General features: G+C 36.5%; 1 protein-coding gene across 1 annotated transcript; it reads left to right on the forward strand.

Annotated features, from left to right (window-relative positions):
• The first annotated feature begins 1,285 nt into the window (after positions 1 to 1,285).
• LOC112790328 (probable WRKY transcription factor 17) lies at positions 1,286 to 3,133 on the forward strand. Its single transcript, XM_025832665.3, has 3 exons — positions 1,286 to 2,270; positions 2,359 to 2,484; positions 2,679 to 3,133. Exons 1-3 carry the CDS (start codon positions 1,618 to 1,620, stop codon positions 2,869 to 2,871), a joined length of 972 nt encoding a protein of 323 aa, XP_025688450.1. The 5' UTR covers positions 1,286 to 1,617; the 3' UTR covers positions 2,872 to 3,133.
• Positions 3,134 to 21,690: the final 18,557 nt, after the last annotated feature.

Here is a 21,690-nt window from a genome sequence, read left to right on the forward strand (position 1 = left end):
TTAGTAAATAAAAAGGGAAAATTTTTTTGGCACATTGCAGTGAAATTTAAATCTTATTGTTAAACTATATAAAGTAATAAAATTTATTTATCTAAGATGAACAAAATGCTGCTTTGTTGTTTTTATTTTGTTGAAATTTTATTGCATATCATCAAACAATAGAGTGGAAGAACTGTTGATAATATATCTACGATAATATAGCTCGAAACCTAAAACTAGAAGTGAAGTTTACTGTAGTTAAAACAAGAAGTAATTAACCTCCTTAATTGTGAGGGAACAATGTTCTTTAAAAAAATTGAAAAGGCAGTTGTAGGAAGTATTTAACATTTAATATATAAATAAATATATTAATTAATACCGCTACTTGCCAACTAGTTGACGTTGATTTTTCTTTCGGTGTAATTAGCAGGTTATCAAGGTCAATATACTTTTCACAAATTTCATTATAATAAAAATGAATTGAAGTAGTAGTTGTTGATAAACATCCGTGGTCTTTTCAAAAACTGATATAAACTATAGTAAATGCATGAATGCGCTTGAAAGTGACAAAAATTCCAAGTGATAGTACTAGGCAATAATGAAGAAAGAAGAAGAAAAAGAAAACTAAAACTTCCATTACAAAGATAATGATTTAACTGGGAACAAACTGAAAATAGTGAGGGTTTCAATTATTTAGACTCTAATAAGTTGGGGAGCTAATTTTTTTAAGGCAAGATTATTTCTCTATCTTCCTATTTTATATCTCTCTCGTGCAACAAATGATCAAGTAATGATTAATATATCTGAAAAGAGTAACAAAAAATAGTATTGATGTCTAATATTGATCATTTCATAAAATAAAATATATCTAAGATTGATAAAATACAATAATATTGATAAAATTTACAGTGTCCGTAATTGGTATACGATATTACGATGAGTTAATTTGATAAAAATAGAATAAAGTAAAAGGACTAGGCCATTGATTTATTTTGCTGGGCAACGGTTGTGAAAGAGTTAAAAAGAAAAAAGTAAAGTAGATGCTGCAGCGTTGACTGTCATACGGTTTGGACGTATCGAGGAAAGAATCATTCTAAAGACATTACTCAATACCAATAGTTATAACTTAGGGTTTACTTTAACATTCATGATAAAGTTATGAATTAAAATTATTTTATAGAAATTATATAGGTTTTAAATTTTTATATATTTATTAAAATAAAAAATTAAAAATATTCATTAATTAGTTAATTAATAATTCAATCATATTTTCTCTTCATAGACTAACTAATATGTTGAAGGAAGAGGGGGTTGTGTATTTTTTTCCCTTGTATGCTCTGTTCTGTTACCCACTACGGAGTGAATGAGTGAAGAAGGGACCCACCACGAACTCCTCTTTTGGACCATTACAGTAACTCATATTTTGTCGTGGTGTACTTTCCCCAATTGCATCCCTCCTCCACCCAATCTCTACCCTCGGATCCACGTTAACTCCTTTGACTTTCCCACACCCCTTCATACCTTCCTTTCTCTCTCTTTTATAACCCCCCTCTTCCCTCCCCCCTTTTCTTCCTTACCCTCAAGCACAAAAAATCAAATCAAAAACCAAACCCCCCTTTCTTCTCTCCGTCGTCTTTGATGGCAGTGGATCTGGTAGGAGTTCCACGGATGAGGATGGAACAACAAGAACAAGTTGCAATTCAAGAAGCTGCTTCGGCTGGCTTGAAGAGCATGGAGCATCTCATTCGCCTCCTCTCTTCTCAATCTCAATCTCATTCTCCTTCTACTTCCTCTTCCCCTCTCCCCAACAATAATAACAACCTCAACTGCTCCCAACTAACCGACTTCACAGTTTCCAAGTTCAAGCAAGTCATCAACATCCTTAACCGCACTGGCCACGCCCGCTTCCGCCGCGCACCACCACAACAACAGCCTTCCCCTCCCCCTCAGGCCCAGCCTGGAACCACCACCGCCTTCACACTAGATTTCCACAAGCCCACCATTCTGAACTCCAAGCCCGCCGTCAACAAGGATGTCGACCAAGAAATGGAACTTAGTATTTCCCCTCCTGTTTCCACCACTACCTCCTCCACCTTCATGTCCTCCATCACCGGCGATGCTAGCGTCTCCGACGGCAAGATTGGCCCCTTCCTTACCCTTCCAGCTCCGCCTCCCCCTCCCGTTGCCTCCGGAAAACCTCCTCTCTCTTCTTCTCACCGGAAAAGGTGCCATGACGCAACCCTCTCCGGAAAAGCCTCCTCCTCCGCTCATTGCCATTGCTCCAAGAGAAGGTATATCTTGTGAACATGCTAAAAGGACAAACGAATAATATTAATATTAATTAAAATTAAAATCTAATATAATTTTTTGTTGTTTCAGGAAATCACGTGTGAAACGAACGATCCGTGTGCCGGCTATAAGTTCGAAGATCGCCGATATACCGCCTGACGAATTCTCGTGGAGAAAGTACGGTCAGAAACCGATCAAGGGCTCACCTTACCCTCGGTATTATTCTAACAATTCATTATACCAGAGTCTTCATTTTGCATCAATTAATTATATCATATTCACATTAAGATCCGTTAGTTGAGGTATTAATTAATAACCAATGGATCTATTGAATAGAAGAAAATTTTCTTAATTGAGATCTATTTGAGTTAAGATCTAGTAATTAAACTAATATTATTATGTTTTTGCAGTGGTTACTATAAGTGCAGCACCGTGAGAGGATGTCCGGCCAGGAAGCATGTGGAGAGAGCACAAGACGATCCGAAGATGCTAATAGTGACGTACGAAGGGGAACACCGTCACAATCCGCAGCCACACTCGCCGGAAACTGCCGGCACTCCCGCCGTCACCTCTGCTGGTGGTTTTAGCCTCCGGTCGTGTTGAATCAAGCAACGGCGCCGTTTGGAAAACTACTTACGCCGGGCTGCATCCAACCTTGAAACTGTCCGTGACGTGACGGTAACGGCGGCATCAACGTGTTTGACGGTATAGTCAAAAGCTAATGTTGAAGTCAACGTTTGCATTATAGTAGCTTTTGACGGATTCGTCTAAACAATTGGCGAAGACTTTTGCTGTAAAAAATTCTGATAGACAGAAGATTGTAGGACCTCTAAAATTAAATATAGTTTTGTTTGTTCTTTTATTATTTTTTCTCCCTTGCTGTTTTTGTGGATTTATTTATTTATTTTTCATTTTTTCATAAAACTAAGTAAGAAATTGATTAGACGAAGAAGTTGAATTTGCTTGGTGCTTGGCTGGGCCCACTATTATTGCGTTGTGCATAATAATGTATGGATTTAATAATAATATTGGGAGATCTAGTTTCAAAGATTAGATTCCTTGCGTTGAAGAAGAAGGCATTATTTGAGGAAAAAGTCAAGGAGCACTTGTGTAGGATGCTGCAAGATGAGGGTCCCAGTAGAGAGAGGTGGAGTTGGAATAATAATAACTTTAATTGAATATTGAGCAGTGTAAAGTTGGTGGTAGTGGGAGAAGGAACAGGTCAATGGTTATTATTGGGGATGGGTCCCTCATAGCCAGCTATTTCAAATATTGGGGTTGGGGGTTCTAAGGTCTTCTTCTTTGACTACGACCAATATTAGGATGCCCTTCCACGTGAAATAATTTCCTAGTTTCACTCAAAATCATTGACAATTAGGAGTATTTCCCCGTAAGTTCGTGCATTCATGAATTTCTAAGTTATAAATAAAGGGTTTAGCTAGTGCAAGACTATTCGTACTCGTTTTAATCTGTTTGGTAATTCAACCCGCATCAAATAAAGTTGGTTATGGAGCAGGTAGAGCTGTGCATAAAAAAAATAAAGTTTGAACATCTATTTTCTTTTATTGTTTTTGCGGATATTATTCAGTCTTGCGGCTGTGGGTACCCAATCCGCTTAGAGCAGATTGACAATTCGACTCGCAATGTAGAATAGGTGGAGTTGACATGCACTAATGATAGCACTATAGTGTACTTTTAAAAAAAAAAATATGTATACTATGTGAAGAGATTACAAGCTCTAGACAGGTGAAATAGTTATACCTTTTATCCAATCAGCAGTTACACCTTTCAGGCTTTCACTCGATCCTAACATATTGAAACAAATATGAGTTTATTCTTGTTTCGCTTGATTTTTAATAATTTCGACAGGGCGTGGAATTAATTTTGTATCAAAATCTTAATTCAGAGAGTAATATCACTTATCTTAAAAAAATGAATTTGATCTAAAATTTATTTAGTGCATGTGTTGAATGATTATTTATACATAAAATATTAAATATAAATTGAATTAAATAATATAAATAACAACAATAAATGAAAATATAAAAAAATAAATAAAACTTTAAATAGATAAAAAAATAAAATTAAAATTGAAAGAAAATAAATGCTTAAAAAAAGTGAAATACTTAAAGAAAAAAAAAATAAAAGTAAAAACTTTGAAATAAAAGTAAAATACGTAAAGAAAAAAATAAAAATAAAATAAATTGAAAGTTGACGACTCACATGCATTTATATTCCATATTTTCATGATCTTCCATTGCGCTAGTGTGACTAAAAAATTGTAGAGTTTTAATAAAATTATGAAGTGTTCAGATAGAAGTCCTTAATTTTTACAAGTTTTTTCTATTTATAGATCACAAGAGGGACTGCAGAATGCTTCTCTCTTTTCACGATCTAATTTCTCCCTTTTTCTTGGGCTCGCACAATCCACGACCTTATCTTGACTATGAAGGACCTTGTCATCTAAGTTGGACATCCCACGTCTTCTTTTTAACTTGGTCTCCAAGCCCCATATTTTGTATTGTGCTACCAGATTAAACCACGTGTGATTAATAACTTTCGATCGAGATTCTTTTCGATTCGACTCATATCATATATGATGAGTTGACATTCTGCTTTATCATGGTCGAATTGCACAATTAGTCAAAATTTTGTACTTACAAATTGCCCCTTAAACTTATCATTTTAGAAAAATAATAAATTTTACGTGTCATGTGCTGATCAAATGTTACTTTTCAAATTCAGAATTTGAAAAGACAGTTACACAGTTTCTGAAAAATTCGCACGCATTTTCCTGGGAATATGCAACGTCTCTGGAACTTTAATGGGCTTTTCACAGCTTAAGAACATTGAAAAACCCCAATTTTGGAGTTTATCTTGTATTGAATTTGGTGGGTTATATAAACTTTTCTCACATTTATTCAATGAAATAGCATGCTTTTGTAATTCTTCCTAAATTTGTGCTTAAGAGTGAAAACATACTTTTTAGCCCTTAAAATAGTTAAATTTAATTCACTTTAATTCCATTTGATGCCTTAATATGTTTGTTGAGTGATTTCAGGTTCATTAGGCAAGTATTGGATGGAATAAGTGAAGAGAAAAGCATGCAAGTGGAGAATTCATGAAGAAGTGAGCATTTGGAGAATTGAAGGTCACGCGCACGCGTCACCCACGCGTACGTGTGAGGAGGAAATTTGACAGCGACGCGCACGCATGACGCTGGTCACGTGACCTCATTAAAGTGAATTCGTTGGGGGCGATTTCTGAGCTATTCAGGCCCGAGTCCAACTTATTTCTGAAGCTATTAGAGGCTGAATTCAAGATGGATCAAGGGGGTGGGGGGAGCAATTAATTAGTGTAGGGAACATGCTCTAGGTAGTTTATAGAGAGAGAAACTCCCTCTTCTCTCTAGAATTATGTTATAATTAGGTTAATTTCTCTTAGATCTAGGTTTAATTTCTTGTTTTCATCTACTTTTCTTTATAATTTCTTGTTCCTACATCTTTATTCTCTTAGTTTATGGTGTTAATTTTCCTTTTATGTCACTTATATGTTTATGAGCACTCTTGTTACTTTGATTTCCTTTTAATGCAATTTAATGTTTCTTTATTTATCGTTGTTTATTTGAGTTGTTATTGTTAATTTATTGCATTGGGTAGTAGTAGATTTTATTATTCTTACAATTTTATGATGCTTTCCTTTTATGCCTTCCAAGTGTTTGACAAAATGCTTGGTTGGATATTAGAGTAACTTTTTTAGCATTCTTGGCTTGGAAAGAAAAATTAGGTAATCTTGAGTCATCAATACCCAACTTATGTTGGTGATCTAGAGTTGTTAGTTAATATTATTTTCATTGACTCTCTTGCTAATTCAATTAGTAAGTTGATTAGGACTTTTGGATTGAGATTAACTAATCCTATTTGACTTTCTTCCATGTTGAAGATAACATTGTACATTCTTCCGATGTTGAAGATGACTTAATAGGATTAGCTCTTGATAATCATCGTATGATAATTAATGACTAGGATAGAAAGCCTATATTCTCAATCCTTGCCATGAATGTCTCTCTTTATTACTTGCTTTATTTAATTGTTTGCTTTATTTTCTTATCATTTATTTTCTTGCCCTTTTATCAACCAACCCACCCTTTGGATACCATAACCAATATCACGCATACCTCACTGCAATTCCTTTGAGAGACAACCCGAGATCTAATACTCTCGGTTACTTTTATTGGGTTGGACTTGTGACAACTAAAATTTAAACTTTGATTGAGGATTGTTTGTCAGTTGGAAACTATACTTCAACGGAATTATTTGTGTAAAATTCTTAACCGATGGTAATACTCATATCAAACATCATTATTTCGTTGATCTCCATACATCCTTTATCATTTTTATCATTCCTTATTTCCTTAAGAAAAAATTTCTTTCTTTTCTGTCATTTCTTTCAACCATTTCCATGAATTCTCAATCAACTCATCATCAATCTGCTTCACCTTCTGTTATTGTTGCCTCTTCTACTTCTGCAACTATTGCTGCCACTACCATATTGCTTCCTCCATGGCACCTGCAACTATGGCTTCTGTATCTTCTTTCCTTCCGGCTATTGCTGCTACTATAGCAGTGTCTGCACCTTGTGCAGCGATTACTTCTCAATAGCTTTCTCAGCATCATGAGAAAGATGATGATGTTAAACTTATTCCTTTTCCTCCTTTGGTAGCTAACGTTGCACAATTTTATAACGACGATGGAAGCTTGAAAGCCCCTAATCGAAATGTTGAAACCACAAAACTCTTGAGGAACCAGGTATTCCTTCCCTTTAAGGTTATTGGCCTTTATATTCGTTTTTAGGGATCCTTTCTACTCAAGAACAGATTGAATATATCTCTTCTTTCTTTTCTTCTCCACCTGAGCAATTTCCTTTGATTTTTTGTAAGAATATTAAAGCTTCCTATTTCGTTAGTCAAGTTTTTAGGATTGCTCCCCTTAAAGAGTCATGTTCTCTCTTTTCGACTTGGATGTCGAAACTAGCTTTTCCTTATAAATTTGTTTGGAAAACAATAGGAATTACCTTTGCTCTTAAACTAGCTACTTTTGACCTGTCATGCACTGCACCTCTCCTAGGAGCTAGTTTATACTTTTGATGTCCAACTACCAACAATTTTCATTTTTCATATGGGATGATGGGTCCCACCTTAATGGAAATATTTGCTTTGACTGGCATGCCCTTGATGGAAAGTGTGTATCTTGGACTACTGAGTACCCTGATGATGCTTTCGACATCAACTTTGACTTGACCTTTATGCCAGAATTTATTCAGAACAATATGAGTTTTGATGGCGATCCATCACCGATAGTGATCATATAGCCTTTTTGCTTTTATGGCTCAATGCTTTTTTCTTTTGCCCTAAATCTACCCAAATTAAAAAAATAACTATCTTCCTCTAGCTATCATGCTCCACCATAAGAAATACATTGACTTTTCTTCCCTTATCTTAGGTCAATTGTATGAAACTCTTTCTTTAGTGGTGAATGAGATCCATCAAGGTGAAAATTCAACCAACCCTCTTGGTTCACTTTGGGTTGTGAATTTGTAGTTAAAAGCTTACCTAAAACCTTGTCTTATAACTTCATCATCTGACATTCCAAAAACTCCTATGATGGTATTCGACTATCCTTTTTATCTTGGTCGAAACTAAAGAATGTCTGCCGTTGATGCTTTTTGTCACTTCATTACTCTTCTACTTGACATCAAAACCGATGATCACACTTCTTATTATCCCAATTCTTTCACCCATCATCGAAGTTCAGTCAAGTTTCTTCATTCTTTCACCAGCTCCAAACCAAAGAATCAATTTATTGTCGATGATTTATGGTCTCGCATCTTAACTCCTCAAATCCTCCCAATAGAACTTCCACATGAATCGACAATGGCCTTGAAAAAAAATTAGTAACTTATTCTCCTTAGTATGTGTCACGCCAATTTGGGCTTGCACAGGCACTACCTTCTCCATTATTATGCCATCGACTCTGAAGCACGAATTGCTCATTACGAAGTGTCGGGATCAGAGAAATTTGACCAAATTCTCAACATGAATCTTCAAAGAATGAGTTCTCAATATCATAGGCTTGACCTTACTCGCTGTTTCCTTTTAACATATTCTTTCCATAAATGATGGTCGGCTTATTATGCATCTTATTACACTTTGATTGATTAAACCCTTTCTAATCTGATCCTTCCTGCTGCGCAGACTATCACAACATTAAGAAAAACCAAAGGTGAGCATGTCAAAGAGATTATTAAATTTGAGAAGTATCACAAGGTTAAATGACATTTCTGGAAGATAAGGTATGTTTTCAACGAGGTCTTAGAGGTATGGGGAAAAAAAGAAGGAAACACACTTATGCAAATGTCTCCAGTGTTATATACAAGCTTTTACTCAAGATCCTTTAGCATAAAAGAAATCTTTTATGGGTCCTTTCAAGTTTTTTTTTTCTTTTTCTAATGCCTATTTCGGCCTCGTTGATCGGCTGCCTAACCCTCTTAAAGGAGCTTTGGAAGTGAATTACCACCTTCAAAAATGCGACCCAAGAACGTTAGGTATAAACACAATTGGTGCCGTTTACTATCGAGGAACCAATGATAAAATCCATGGTTGAACAAGGATCACTAGATATACCCCAGGTATCTTGTGTTTCCTTGGGTCTTAACAATTCATATCTTCTACTCATCTTATATTTTTCATGTGCTTTCAGCTGCTCAACTAACTCAAATTGTTAGCGTTGTTGCTGACCCTCAACCAATCAAAGAAAACTGGGACTCAGATGAGGATGCTGCTCCAAAGAAGACAAAATGCAAATAAGGTGCTGGACGAGGCAAAGGGAATTCAAATGATGTTATGCTCTCTTCTAAGAAGCAAGATCCAATCGACATTCTTATGGGTGCTGGCCCCAAGAAAAATACCAAAAACAAAATCCACTGCTTCTTCCAAGGTACACATTATAATTTAGTTTATTATCCCTTTGACTTTTAATGTATACTTAGCAGTTTATCTATCATTTATCTAGTCCAAACAATCCAAGAGAGGATCAAAAGTTAGGGTCGAAGCAGATAGTGAATCTGACCGAGAAGTTGACCTATCAATCAACTTTGAAGTTAAAGTAACTCCGCCTGTACCTCTTGTCATAGCCAAATAGGAATCTTGCGCACCTATGCATTGGAGCAAAGAGCCATCGACACTTTTTTTATACAAATCTTCTCCAAGTAATCCAAAACTCAATGCTAAGTATCTATTCTTTCGATATATTCTTTGATTGGGATTTTTGAGAAAGTCGATGATCTTAAATCTCCAATCACTTGGATCAAGTGTATTCATGCAACAAACCCCTCTTAACTCCAAAGGAGTTAAGTTAGTTTTGATTTCACTGAACTCTTTCATCAAATTAGGAGATACTGTATAGCCCAAAGCCATTTGAGCTAACTTGTTAGCTTCTTGATTTGACTCTCTAAATATATGCTTTATTGAAACCGAGTCGAATTCAGCTAGTAGTCGAGATGCTATCACATTTAGCTAGATTTTGACTTATAACTTGATAATTTCTAGCTAACTATTGAATTGCTAGTTATGAATCTCCCATGATTTTGACTATTTGAGCTTTTTTTTCAATTAATAACTCTAGACAAAAAATTAAGGCCTCATAGTTTGCTTCATTATTTGACAATACTGGCTCTAGTCGAAACATGAACTTAGTTGGCATGTCATTAGGAGTGATTATTACTATCCTAACTCTCATTCCATGTTGATGCCTATACCTATTGAAGAATAAATTTCAAGGCTTAAGTTCTAAGTATCCAACTATATCTTGATGGCTTTCTCGTCTATGTTAACACAAGGGTGATCTGCTAGGAAGTCAACAATCACTTCTCCTTTGACAGCCTTAGCAAGGATGTAAAATAAAGAACATTCGATTAAACCCAACATCCATTTGACAATTTGATCTCTTAAAATTAGATAAGAAAGCATGTATTTAATAACATCGAATTTTGAAACAACATAAACATTCTTTCCAATTAAATAACTAAGCTTAGTACAAGAGAAATAGAGGGCTAAGCAAAGCTTCTTGATAATGATGTATCTAGTTTCTACATCAGTCAATGTTTGTCTTAGATAGTAAACAACTTTCTCATTACCATCTTTATCTACTTGGGCCAACATGCTCCTTAAGGTCGTTTCTGATGCAGCTATACATAGTTTCAATGGTCGTCTTGCTTGATAGGTGGTAGGATTGGTGGTAAAGTCAAGTACGCTTTATCTGATTGAATGCCTCTTGGTGTTCATCCTCCCATTTGAATTCTTCTCCCTATTTCAATTTTAATAAAGAAGTAAATATCTTCATTTTACCTGAAAGGTTCGAAATGAAACGTCAAAGAAAATATACTTTACCTAAGAAATATTAAAATTCTTTCTTATTCTTACAAGGTGCTGAATCGAAAATAGCCTTGCACTTGTTGGTCTCAATGGTTACTCCTTTTTTTGTACAATGAATCCCAAAAAGTTTCCTTCAGATACACCAAAAGTACATTTTAATGGATTTAACTTAAGTCGATGATGTCTCATTTATTTGAAAGTTGTTTCAAAGATACTTAAATGAGACTGTTTCGATTCTTACTCCATAACTACATCATCAATGTAAATTTCCATAAACTTTCCGATAAAATCATGAAAAATAGAGTTCATTATTCTTTGGTAAGTGGCCCTTTCATTCGTTAATCCAAATGGCATGACTAGCCAATCTTAGGTGCCGATAGTTTACGGGCATCGAAAAGCTATTTTCGACGTATCTTCTTGGGATATGAATATCTAATTATATCCTGAGTATCCATCCACGAAGCTCAAAAGTTTGCTTCCTATTACAAAGTTGATCAACATCTCTGCAATTGGCATGTGATACTCATATTTTGGTGTTGCTTTATTCAAATTGTTGAAATCAATACACACTCTTAGTTTTCTATTTTTCTTAATTACAGGTACGATATTAGAAATCCGTTCAACATACCGGGTCGTTCGAATAAATCCTACTCTTAGAAAACATTCAATCTTTTTCTTGATCTTGACCATGATCTCAGGTGCAAAGCGTCTAGGAGCTTATTTAATGCGTTGAGCATTAAGGATGATAGGGAGCTTGTGCTCGACCAATGATCCTTCCAACCTAGGCATTTCTTTATACTGCCAGGCAAATAAATCTTGATATTCGTTCAACACCTCTATTAAATTACCTTTGAAAGGAGGATCGAGATAGCTACATATATATGTAACTCAACCCTCTCCAACAATGTCGACCTCCTCGAGTGGATCTTGCACCTCAATTTTTTTATTGTGCAAATCTTTTGAAGATAAATCTGATTTTGTAACCCCAACGGGTTGAGTTCATATATACAATCCAGTGCACGTTCCATTGTACATTCATTCTTCTTAGCCATATAGGCTAAGAGTCGAGCCTAATGGCTCGATATATCCATCAAGTGGATTAAGTGGCCAAGTTTTCCCTGGCCTTTAGGACCAGCATCATGTCATGGGCCACAACATAGCAAACTTTGATAATATTTGGGTCAAAGGTGCTCATATCAATGTCTAGTGGTCGAACACAAGCATAATATTATTTGAAACTAACATTTTTCTATTCGACATAACAGAGGCTATCGTCAGCTTCAATCTCCTCAATCTTGCGATAGTCATCCCAAAGCACCAACTTCTGATGCAGAGTTGAGGGGATTGTCCCTACTCCATGAATCCAATATCTTTCCAATAACATATTGAAAGTGGCCTTGCACTACAAGAAAAATGCTGAGTACCTTTGAATTTAGCATCTCAAGTTACCGACAGATTTTTGGAGGGTTTTGTTGTGAATATTATTTTGTCAAATTGTTACCGACAGATTTACTTATTTGACGGTAAATTAGTGGGTAATATTTGGAGGAAAAATGTATAAAATAGGCACAAATTTTTTTGTCAGAGTTACCGTCAGATTGTTTCGATGGTAACACATTTTAGTTAAACATTGCATTCTGGTAACACACAGTGGGTTGATGAGCAAAAATTAAAGCTCACAGATACTAGCAAGTGAACCGGATCGTTCAAATAATACCACGGTGAGTGGATATCGTTCTCACGAGGTAAAAAATTGAGTAAGAAAATATCAGATTAAATTCCTAATTAGAATAATAAAACCTAATTTGAAGGGGGCAAGATTGTATCTTGCCGAGAGCTTGAGAATCTTGAATGCTTGAATGTTTGAATGCTTATAGACAGAGAGCTTGAATGTTGATTTGAGAAAAGATAGTGATAGTGAGAGCCAAGGGCTTTGGAGATGTTTATGCTTTTAGAAAAATCAAACCTTGTTTACTTATCTTAAAGTTTGCAAAGATCTTTGACGACAAATCTTTAGTAACTGATTTCCAATTCCTTGGTTTCTTAGTTTCAAATAAGATTTAAAAGTAGTCCTTAGGTCGAATTATATGTCACATATTCAAGCTAGTCCTATTGATGAGCGGATATTTTATATACTTTTTGGCATCATTTTCATATAGTTTTTATTATGTTTTGACTAAGTTTTATTATATTTTCATAGGTTTTAGTGCTAAATTCACATTTTTGGATTCTACTTTGAGTTTGTGTGTTTTATGGTGATTTCAGGTATTTTCTGGTTGAAATTGAGGAGTTTGAGCAAAAGTCTTATTCAGAGACAGAGAAAGCACTGCAGATGCTGTCAGAATCTGACCTCCGTGCACTCGAAGGAGCTTTTCTGGAGCTACAGAAGTCCAAATGACGCGCTCTCAATAGATACGGAAAGCTAACATTCAGGGCTTTCTAGAAATATTAATAGTCCATACTTTAATTCAGAAATGAAGGCCCAAAACTGGCATTCAACGCCAGTCACCTGCCCCATTCCTGGTGTCCAACACCCACAGGGGAGTAGCTGGTGTCCAATGCCCAAAAGGGGGTCTCTAGCCAGCGTTCAATGACCCTAAGGGGTACTAGCTCGTGGAGTTCACTTGAGCTCAGTCCAAACACTCACCAAGTGGGCCCCAGAAGTGGATTTTCACACTACAAGACTAGTTTATCTTATTTTCTATAATTCTGAAGTTATTAGATTAGTATATATAGGAGAAAAACTTTTGATCTCCAGGTGGATCTTTGCCCATTTGAATTTATCACTTTTGTACAGTATGCGTCACTAACCTCCTAAGTTAGGGTTAGGAGCTCTGCTGAGTTTCATGAATTAATAATATTACTGTTCTATTTTCAATACAATTTTGATTCTATTCTCTTATGCATTGTCGTTCTTCATCTCATGAATTGAGGGTGACCCGTGACAATCACCCTTGTTCTACATGGGCTCCGTGCGAGTCCTGACCAGGATAGCATTGAACTAAAGCTAGAGATTACATTACGGATTCCAATAGAGCATCTGAGCAAATTTGAATAACGTGACATGAAATCCCATTGACTATGGGTGCGTGAGGTCTCTGTGGTGTGAAGGCTAGAGTCAGAGAAGCAGCACTTTTTGATCTGGAAGATCTGCCTTGTCTGTGGTACCTTGAGTAGGATCATGAAGAGAAGTGGATTAGTTAGAGGCTTCATCTTCTGCTACAGTGAGAAACCTAAAAGTGGCTTGATGAGAGGACATGAGTCACTTCAACATGGTGGATTGCTGCAGAATAGGATGTTAACTTGATGAGAGGACATGAGTTAATCACTTACGGCTGTCATTGAAGGAATCAGAAAGTTATCGAAGTAGACTGTGAGAAAAGTTAATCCGGAAAGACAAAGCATCTCCGAAGCCTTAACTAATCATTCATTACTGTTTTCACAATCAATTTGGTATGTCTATTCATTTATTTGTTTTATGCGTTTTGCGTGACAACCTATATTTTCTATCCGCCTAACTAAGATCTACAAGATAACCACTGCTTGCTCAAACCAACAATCTCCGTGGGATCGACCCTCACTCACCTGAGATATTACTTGGACGACCTGGTATACTAGCTGGTCTATCTGTATGAAACGTGCGAAGTTAGTTTCGTGCACCAAGTTTTTGGCGTCGTTGCCGGAGATTTTTTGGATTTGACCAACTACCGGATTATCTTGTTGCGTAGATTGGGTACTTTTTTACTATTTTTTTGAGTCTTTTATTTTCTTTTTCAAAAAAAAATAAAAAACTTTTCAAAAATCTTTTCTTTTCTTTGTTGATCTTTATCTTTTGTTTGAGTCTTTCGTTCTTGTTGTTGTTAAAGTTTTGAATTTTCTTGCTTTCATTTCCAAAAATTTTCAAAAATTGTATCTTTTGTTTGGGTCTAGTGTCAGTTTTTAAGTTTGGTGTCCTTTGTGTCTTTCTTTTCTAAAAATTTTCGAAAACTTGTTCTTAGTGTTCTTCTTGGTATTCAAGTTGTTCTTGTTTCTTTTCTTGTTTTGATCTTAAAAGTTTTAAGTTTGGTGTCTTTTGGTGTTTTTCTCTTCAATTTTTGAAAATCACTATTTTTTATCCTAAAAATTTTAAGTTTGGTGTCTTTTGATTGTTTTATTCTTTCTTCATTAATTCAAAAAATCAAAAAATATATCTTTTCTATCTTTTAATCAAAATTTTCGAAAATCTTGGCTATTTGAGTTCAAAAATTTTTAAATTTGGTGTTTTCTTGTTAGTGAAATTAAATTTTAAAATTCAAAATCTTATCTTTTTAAATCTTTTTCAAATCTTGTCATATCTTTTTAATTTAAAACTTTTCTATCTTATCTTCTTTTAAATTTTAATTTCAAATCTTTTTAAAACTTTACTATCTTTTCAAATTTGATTTTTAAATCTTTTTAAATCTTATCTTTCTTAACTTCTTTTTCAAATCATTATCTTATCTTATCTTAATTTCAATTTTCAAAATCAAATCTTTTTCAAAATTCAAAATTCAATTTTCAAATCTTACATTTTCAAATTATTTTCAAATCTTTATCTTATCTTATTTCAATTTCAATTTCAAAATCAAATCTTTTTCAAATCTTTTCAATTCTTATCGTATCTTGTTGACTTTTTCTTTCCAATTTTAATCCCAAATTTTAAAATCAATTCTTTTTCAAATCTTCTATCTTATCTTATTTTCAAATCTTTCTTAATTAGTTACTTATTTTCTCTTTCTTCTTTTTCAAAACTTCCTAACTAATTCCTCTCTCTTCTATTTTCGAAAACTTCTCACTTCTTTCTTTCTCTTCTTTTTCGAAAATCATCTACTTAATTTTCGAATCTTTTTTAGTTAATTAGCTTTTATTATTTGAATTTAATTAATAAATAAAACAAAAAAAATATTTTAATTCTAGTTTCTCTTTTATTCTTAATTATTATTAATTGTCTAGTTTCATGTTTTATCTTATTCCCTTTTTATTTTCCTTTCTCTTTCTTCTTTTTCAAAATATCTTAACTACTTTCTCTCTCATCTTTTTTAAAACTTCCATATCTCTTTCCCTCTCTATTTTCAAAAATGTCTTCCCTTCTCTCTCTATTAATTTTCAAAAACTATCCTTATTAAAGGATATATTCTTTTAATTTCTTCTTTTCTTGATCTATCTCTCTCTAACAAAGGACCTCTATATTTTGACATAGAGAATCTTTTTCTTCTTCTCTTCTTGCATTCTTTCTTCTTATTTATGAGCAGGAACAATGATAAAGAACCTCTCTTTAATCCTGATCCTGAACCTGAGAGGACTCTAAAGAGGCATTTACAACAAGTTAAAGCACAATACTCCGGAGGAAATCTCTAAGAGATTTTTGAACAAGAAGCTGAAAACATGGCAGTCGAGCCTAATAATGAAGGAGATGCAAGGAAGGTTCTTGGTGACTACACTGCACTAACTTCTGACTTCTATGGAAGAAGTATCTTCATACATGCCATTAGAGCAAACAACTTTGAGCTAAAGCCTCACTTAGTCTCTCTAATGCAACAGAATTACAAATTCCATGGACTTCTACTGGAAGATCCACATCTATTCTTATCTGAATTCTTGCAAATCTGTATCACTGTTAAGACCAATGGAGTGGATCCTGAAGTTTATAAGCTTATGCTTTTCCCTTTTGCTGTTAAAGACAGAGCTAGGTTATAGTTAGATTCTCAACCTAAGAAAAGCCTGGATTCTTGGAAAAAGCTGGTCAATGCTTTCTTGGCACAATTCTTTCCACCTCAAAAGATGAGCAAGATCAAGGTGGAAGTTCAAACCTTCAGACAAAAAAGGGTGGGAAAAGCTAGTCAATACTTTCTTGGCAAAATTCTTTCCACCTCAAAAGATGAGCAAGATCAAGGTGGAAGTTCAAACCTTCAGACAAAAAGAGGGTCAATCCCTCTATGAAACTTGGAAAAGATACAAGCAACTGATCAGGAGATGTCCTCCTAACATGCTCTCAGAATGGTCTATCTTAGGCATCTTCTATGATGGTCTCTATCTGAGCTGTCCAAGATGTCCTTGGATCATTCTGCTAGTGGATCACTCCACTTGAAGAAAAAGCCTGCAGAGGTGCAAGAACTCATTGAAATGGTTGCAAAAAATCAATTTATGTACACTTCTGAGAGGAACCCTGTGAACAATGGGGTAGCTTAGAAGAAAGAAGTTCTAGAGGTTGACACTCTGAATGCCATATTGGCTCAGAATAAGATCTTGACCTAAAAGGTCAATATGATCTCTCAGCATTTTATTGGAATGCAAGCTCCAACTGGCAGCACTCAAGACACCTCCTATGAAGGAGATGCTTATGATCCAGATCAACCTACAATGGAAGAGGTAAATTACCCTATGGAAATACCTACAATCCTTCATGGAGAAATCATCTTAATTTCTCATGGAAGGATCAACAGAAGCCTCAGCAAGGCTTCAACAATACTCAAAGTGGAAAAACCCAGAACAAGTTCAATAATAGACCACCATTCCCACCTTCTCAGCAATAGATAGAGACTTCTAAGCAGAGCCTCTCTGACTTAGTAACTATAGTATCTGAACTCTCTAAGACCACTCACACTTTCATAACTGAAACTAGGTTTTCCATCAGAAATCTGGAGGTACAAGTTGGTCAGCTGAGTAAGAGGATTCCTGAGACTTCTCCAAACACTCTTCCAAGTAACACTGAAGTTAACCCAAGAGAAGAGTGCAAGGCCATCGCGATAGAAGCTGAGGCCAAATCTGAAGGGGATACTCTGGCGTTGAACACCAGCAAAGAAGACCTTACTGGGTCTTCAACGCCCAAAATGGCACACAAGCTGGCATTGAACGCCAGGAAGGAAGACCTTACTGGGCATTCAAAACCCAATGAAGCACTATTCCTGGCGTTAAACGCCAGTAAGAAGGTCCTTACTGGGTGTTCAATGCCCAAGGCAACATAAAAGCTGGCATTAAACGCCAGCAAAGGGACACAAGCTGGGCGTTCAACGCCCAAAGAAACACAAGTCCTGGCATTAAATGCCACAATAGGAGTAGTTGGATACCCGAATTGATAGAACCCAAGGTTCATGAGGATCCTATTGAAGTTCCCTTGAATGCTTGGTTGAAGATAATAAAATCTGAAGGCTACTCTTCTTTTGATAAGGAAGAGCAAACTAGGGAATAACAAGTTGCTCGGTACCTAGGAATTCTGATGAAGCTGAATGCCAAACTATTTGGCACAGAGACATTGGAGGAAGAACCTCCAATGCTAACCAAAGAACTCAATGCCTTGGTTCAGAAAAAAGTTACCTTAGAAGAAACCGGATCTCAGACGCTTATTAATTCCTTGCACCATAGGCACCATGACCTTTGATAAGGCTCTGTGTGACCTAGGGTCAAGATAAACCTCATGCCTCTCTCAGTAATGGAGAGGTTGGGAATCTTTAAGGTACAATCTGCAAGAATTTCACTAGAGATGGTAGACAAGTCTATGAAAAAGGCTTATAGACTGGTAGAGGATGTCTTGGTAAAGGTTAAAGACCTTTACAGCCCTGCTGACTTTATAATCCTAGATACTGGGGAGGAAGAGGTTGAATCTATCATCCTTGAAAGAGCTTGCCTAGCTAAAGCCATGGCTATAATTGATGTAGACAGAGGAGAACTAGTCCTGCAACTAGATGAGGACTATCTTGTGTTTAAGGTTCATAAACCTCGTTCTACCTCAATTGAAGGAAGCACCATTAACAAACATGAAGGGCTTCAACCACTCCTCTCAGTACAGAGCCTAACAGAGCCCCCCAAACACCAATTCTAAGTTTGGTGTGGGGTAACCATCATCAATCTCTGAGAGGAAGGGCAGTAAGAAAGTGTTCAAGGGCTGGAGGGATAAGAAAATTCCCACTGAAGGCCTCTCACCTGGTATGAGAGTTGTCTTTACTGACAATCCATTTATTCCACATACTGTGAATAAGATCCTGTCTCTGGAACATGTGAAACTTATCCATGAGATTACTGGTAAGAAGTTCACTGAAAGGGGAAAAATTATGAGCCCCTATCCATCTCCGTAAAGAGCTAACCGTCAAGCTAGTGACGTCAAAGAAGCACTTGTTGGGAGGCAAGCTAACCATAATTAAAGTTATTTCTATTTTTCATTAAGTCTATTTAAGTCTGTGATCTAGTGCAGTAGTTAGAATAGAAACAGAAATGGTCAGAGTTGGAAACAAAACACCCTGGAGCAGGAACCTTACTAGCGTTGAACGCCAACCAGAGAGGCCAGAGTGGGCATTCAATGCCCAAAAGAAGTAACGGTGCTGGCATTGAACGCCAGCCAGGGAGCACAGAGCTAGCGTTGAACGCCAGCCAGGTGGCAGAGACCTGGCGTTGAACGCTAGGTAGGAACACCCCAATGGGCGTTCAACACCCATGAGAGGCACGTTGCTGGCGTTGAACACCAGCCAAGATCAGGAGATGGGCATTCAACGCTCACAAGGGGGCAGAGAACTCGAATTCCATAGCCCCTCAGGATCAGTGGGTCCCACAGAATTTCCACCTACCCCACCTTCTTTTCTCTCTTACTTCCACTCTTCCCCATAAACCTTCAACCAATCACACCCATATCTCTTCCTAAAATCATCATAACTCCCACCAACCCCTACCCACTTCAAAGTCAAAATTTACCACCCAATTCCATCCCATTCATTCAAACTCTACCCTATCCCATCCCTATAAATCCCCTTCTTCCTACCCGTCATACACACACCATTCATACACTAAAGCCCCCTTGGCCGAACCATCTTTCCCTCTTTCTCCATTCTCTCCTCTTCTTCTTCTACTCTTTCCTTCTTATTTTGCTGGAGGACGAGCAAAGCTTTTAAGTTTAGTATTGGAAAAGTGTTGCTTTTTTCTTTCCATTCACACTTATGGAACCCAAAGTTGGAGAACCCTCTAGAAAGAGGAAAGGAAAAGCTATAGCTTCTACCTCCGAATCTCTGGAGATGGAAATATTCATCACCGAAGCTCATCAAGACCACTTCTATGAAGTAGTGGCAAAGAAGAGGTTGATTCTTGAAGTCCCATTTAAACTAAAAAAGAATGAGTACCCAAAGATCCGAAGAGAAATCCGGAGGAGAGATTGGTAAGTCCTAACCAATTCTATTCAGGAAGTCAGAATATTGATGGTACAAGAGTTCTATGCCAATGCATGGGTCACGAAGAACCATGATACAAGCGTGAACCCAAGTCCCAAAAATGGGCATACCATGGTCCGAGGGTGACTCTTGGATTTCAGCCCGGAAAGTGTAAGGTTAGCACTCCAGTTGCCAGTGATGCAAGGAGACCCACATCCTTACACTATGAGAGTCAATTTTGATCAAAGGCTGGACCAAGTCTTTTCAGACATTTGTGTGGAAGGAGCTCGGTGGAAGAGGGATGCTCAAGGCAAGCCTGTCCAACTAAGAAGGCTTGACCTCAAGCCTATAGCTAGAGGATGGTTGGAATTTATCTAACGCTCTATCATCCCTACTAGCAATCCGTCAGAAGTGACCATTAACCAAGCCATCATGATTCATTGTATCATGGTTGGAAGTGAGGTGGAGATACATGAGGTAATATCTCAAGAACTGTATAAGTTAGCTGAAAAGTATTCCACCTTAGCAAGGTTGGCATTTCCCCACCTTATCTGTCATCTATGCAATTCAGCTGGAATTGTCATAGAAGGAGACATCCCCATGGAGGAGGCTAATCCCATCACTAAAAGAAGGATGGAACAAACTAGAGAGCCAGCACATGGACCACAGCAAAATCATGTGGAGCTGCCTCAACAAGACATCCCTGAAATGCCTAATGCCTTAAGGGATGCATTTTCTTCCCAAGGCTATTGGGACCAATTTTATACTTCTCTAGCAGAATTAAGCTCCAGCATGGATAAACTAAGGATGGGACATCAAGAACATTCCACCATCCTCCATGACATAAGAGAAGATCAAAGGGCCATGAGGAAAGAACAAAGAGTTATGAGGGAAGAACAACAGAGACAGGGGGCGTGACATAAAAGAGCTTAAACACTCCCTTGGATTCACTAGAGGGAGTAGCAGCCGTTGTCACTAAGGTGGTACCGTTTCCTTAAATCACCTTGCTTATATTATTTTTTTTGTTTTCCATGTGTTTGTCTTATTTTCTGTTTTTAGTACATGATCATCTTTATTTATGTCTTAGATCTATGAAATATTCCATGCATCTCTCACCTTGCTTAAAAGAAAATTTTAATTGAAAAAGAAAAGTAAGATGCATGAAACTCGAGTTATATATTAAGAATAGTTCAATTATTTGATGTGATGGCATTGCTTTTATTTTCTGAATGCATGAATGAACAGTTCATATTTGATATTGGAGTTAAAAATGTTGACTCTTGAAAGAATGATGAAAAAAGAGAAGTATTATTGGTAACCTGAAATATCCAAAAATTGATTTTTGAACCAAGAAAAAGCAGCGAAATGCAAAAAGAAAAAAAATAAGCAAAAAAGAAAGCAAGCAGAAAAAAAAAGAAAAAGAAAAAGCTAGTAGCTCTTTAAACCAAAAGGCAAGAGAAAGGGTCCAAGGCTTTGAGCATCAATGGTTAGGAGGGCCTAAAAGAAACAAAATCTTGGCCTAACAGTTCAAAAGGACTCCTCCCCTAAGTATATGCTTGTGGTGTGAAGGTATCAAGTGAAAAGCTTGAGACTGAGCAGTTAAAGTCGTGATCCAAAGCAAAAATGTGTGCTTAAGAACTCTGGACATCATTGGTTGGGAATTCTAGCAAAGCTGAATCACAATCCGAAAGGGTTCACCCAGCTAAGTGTCTATGGCGTTTATGTATCCGGTGGTAATACGGGAAAACAAAGCGCTTAGAGTCACGGCCAAGATTCAAAAGAAGCTGTGTTCAAGAATTAAAAACAACTAAAATAGGAGAGTGATAAATCACTATTTTATGG

Source organism: Arachis hypogaea, chromosome 3 (assembly GCF_003086295.3).
Source record: "Arachis hypogaea cultivar Tifrunner chromosome 3, arahy.Tifrunner.gnm2.J5K5, whole genome shotgun sequence".
In the NCBI taxonomy this organism is placed as follows: Eukaryota; Viridiplantae; Streptophyta; class Magnoliopsida; order Fabales; family Fabaceae; genus Arachis; species Arachis hypogaea.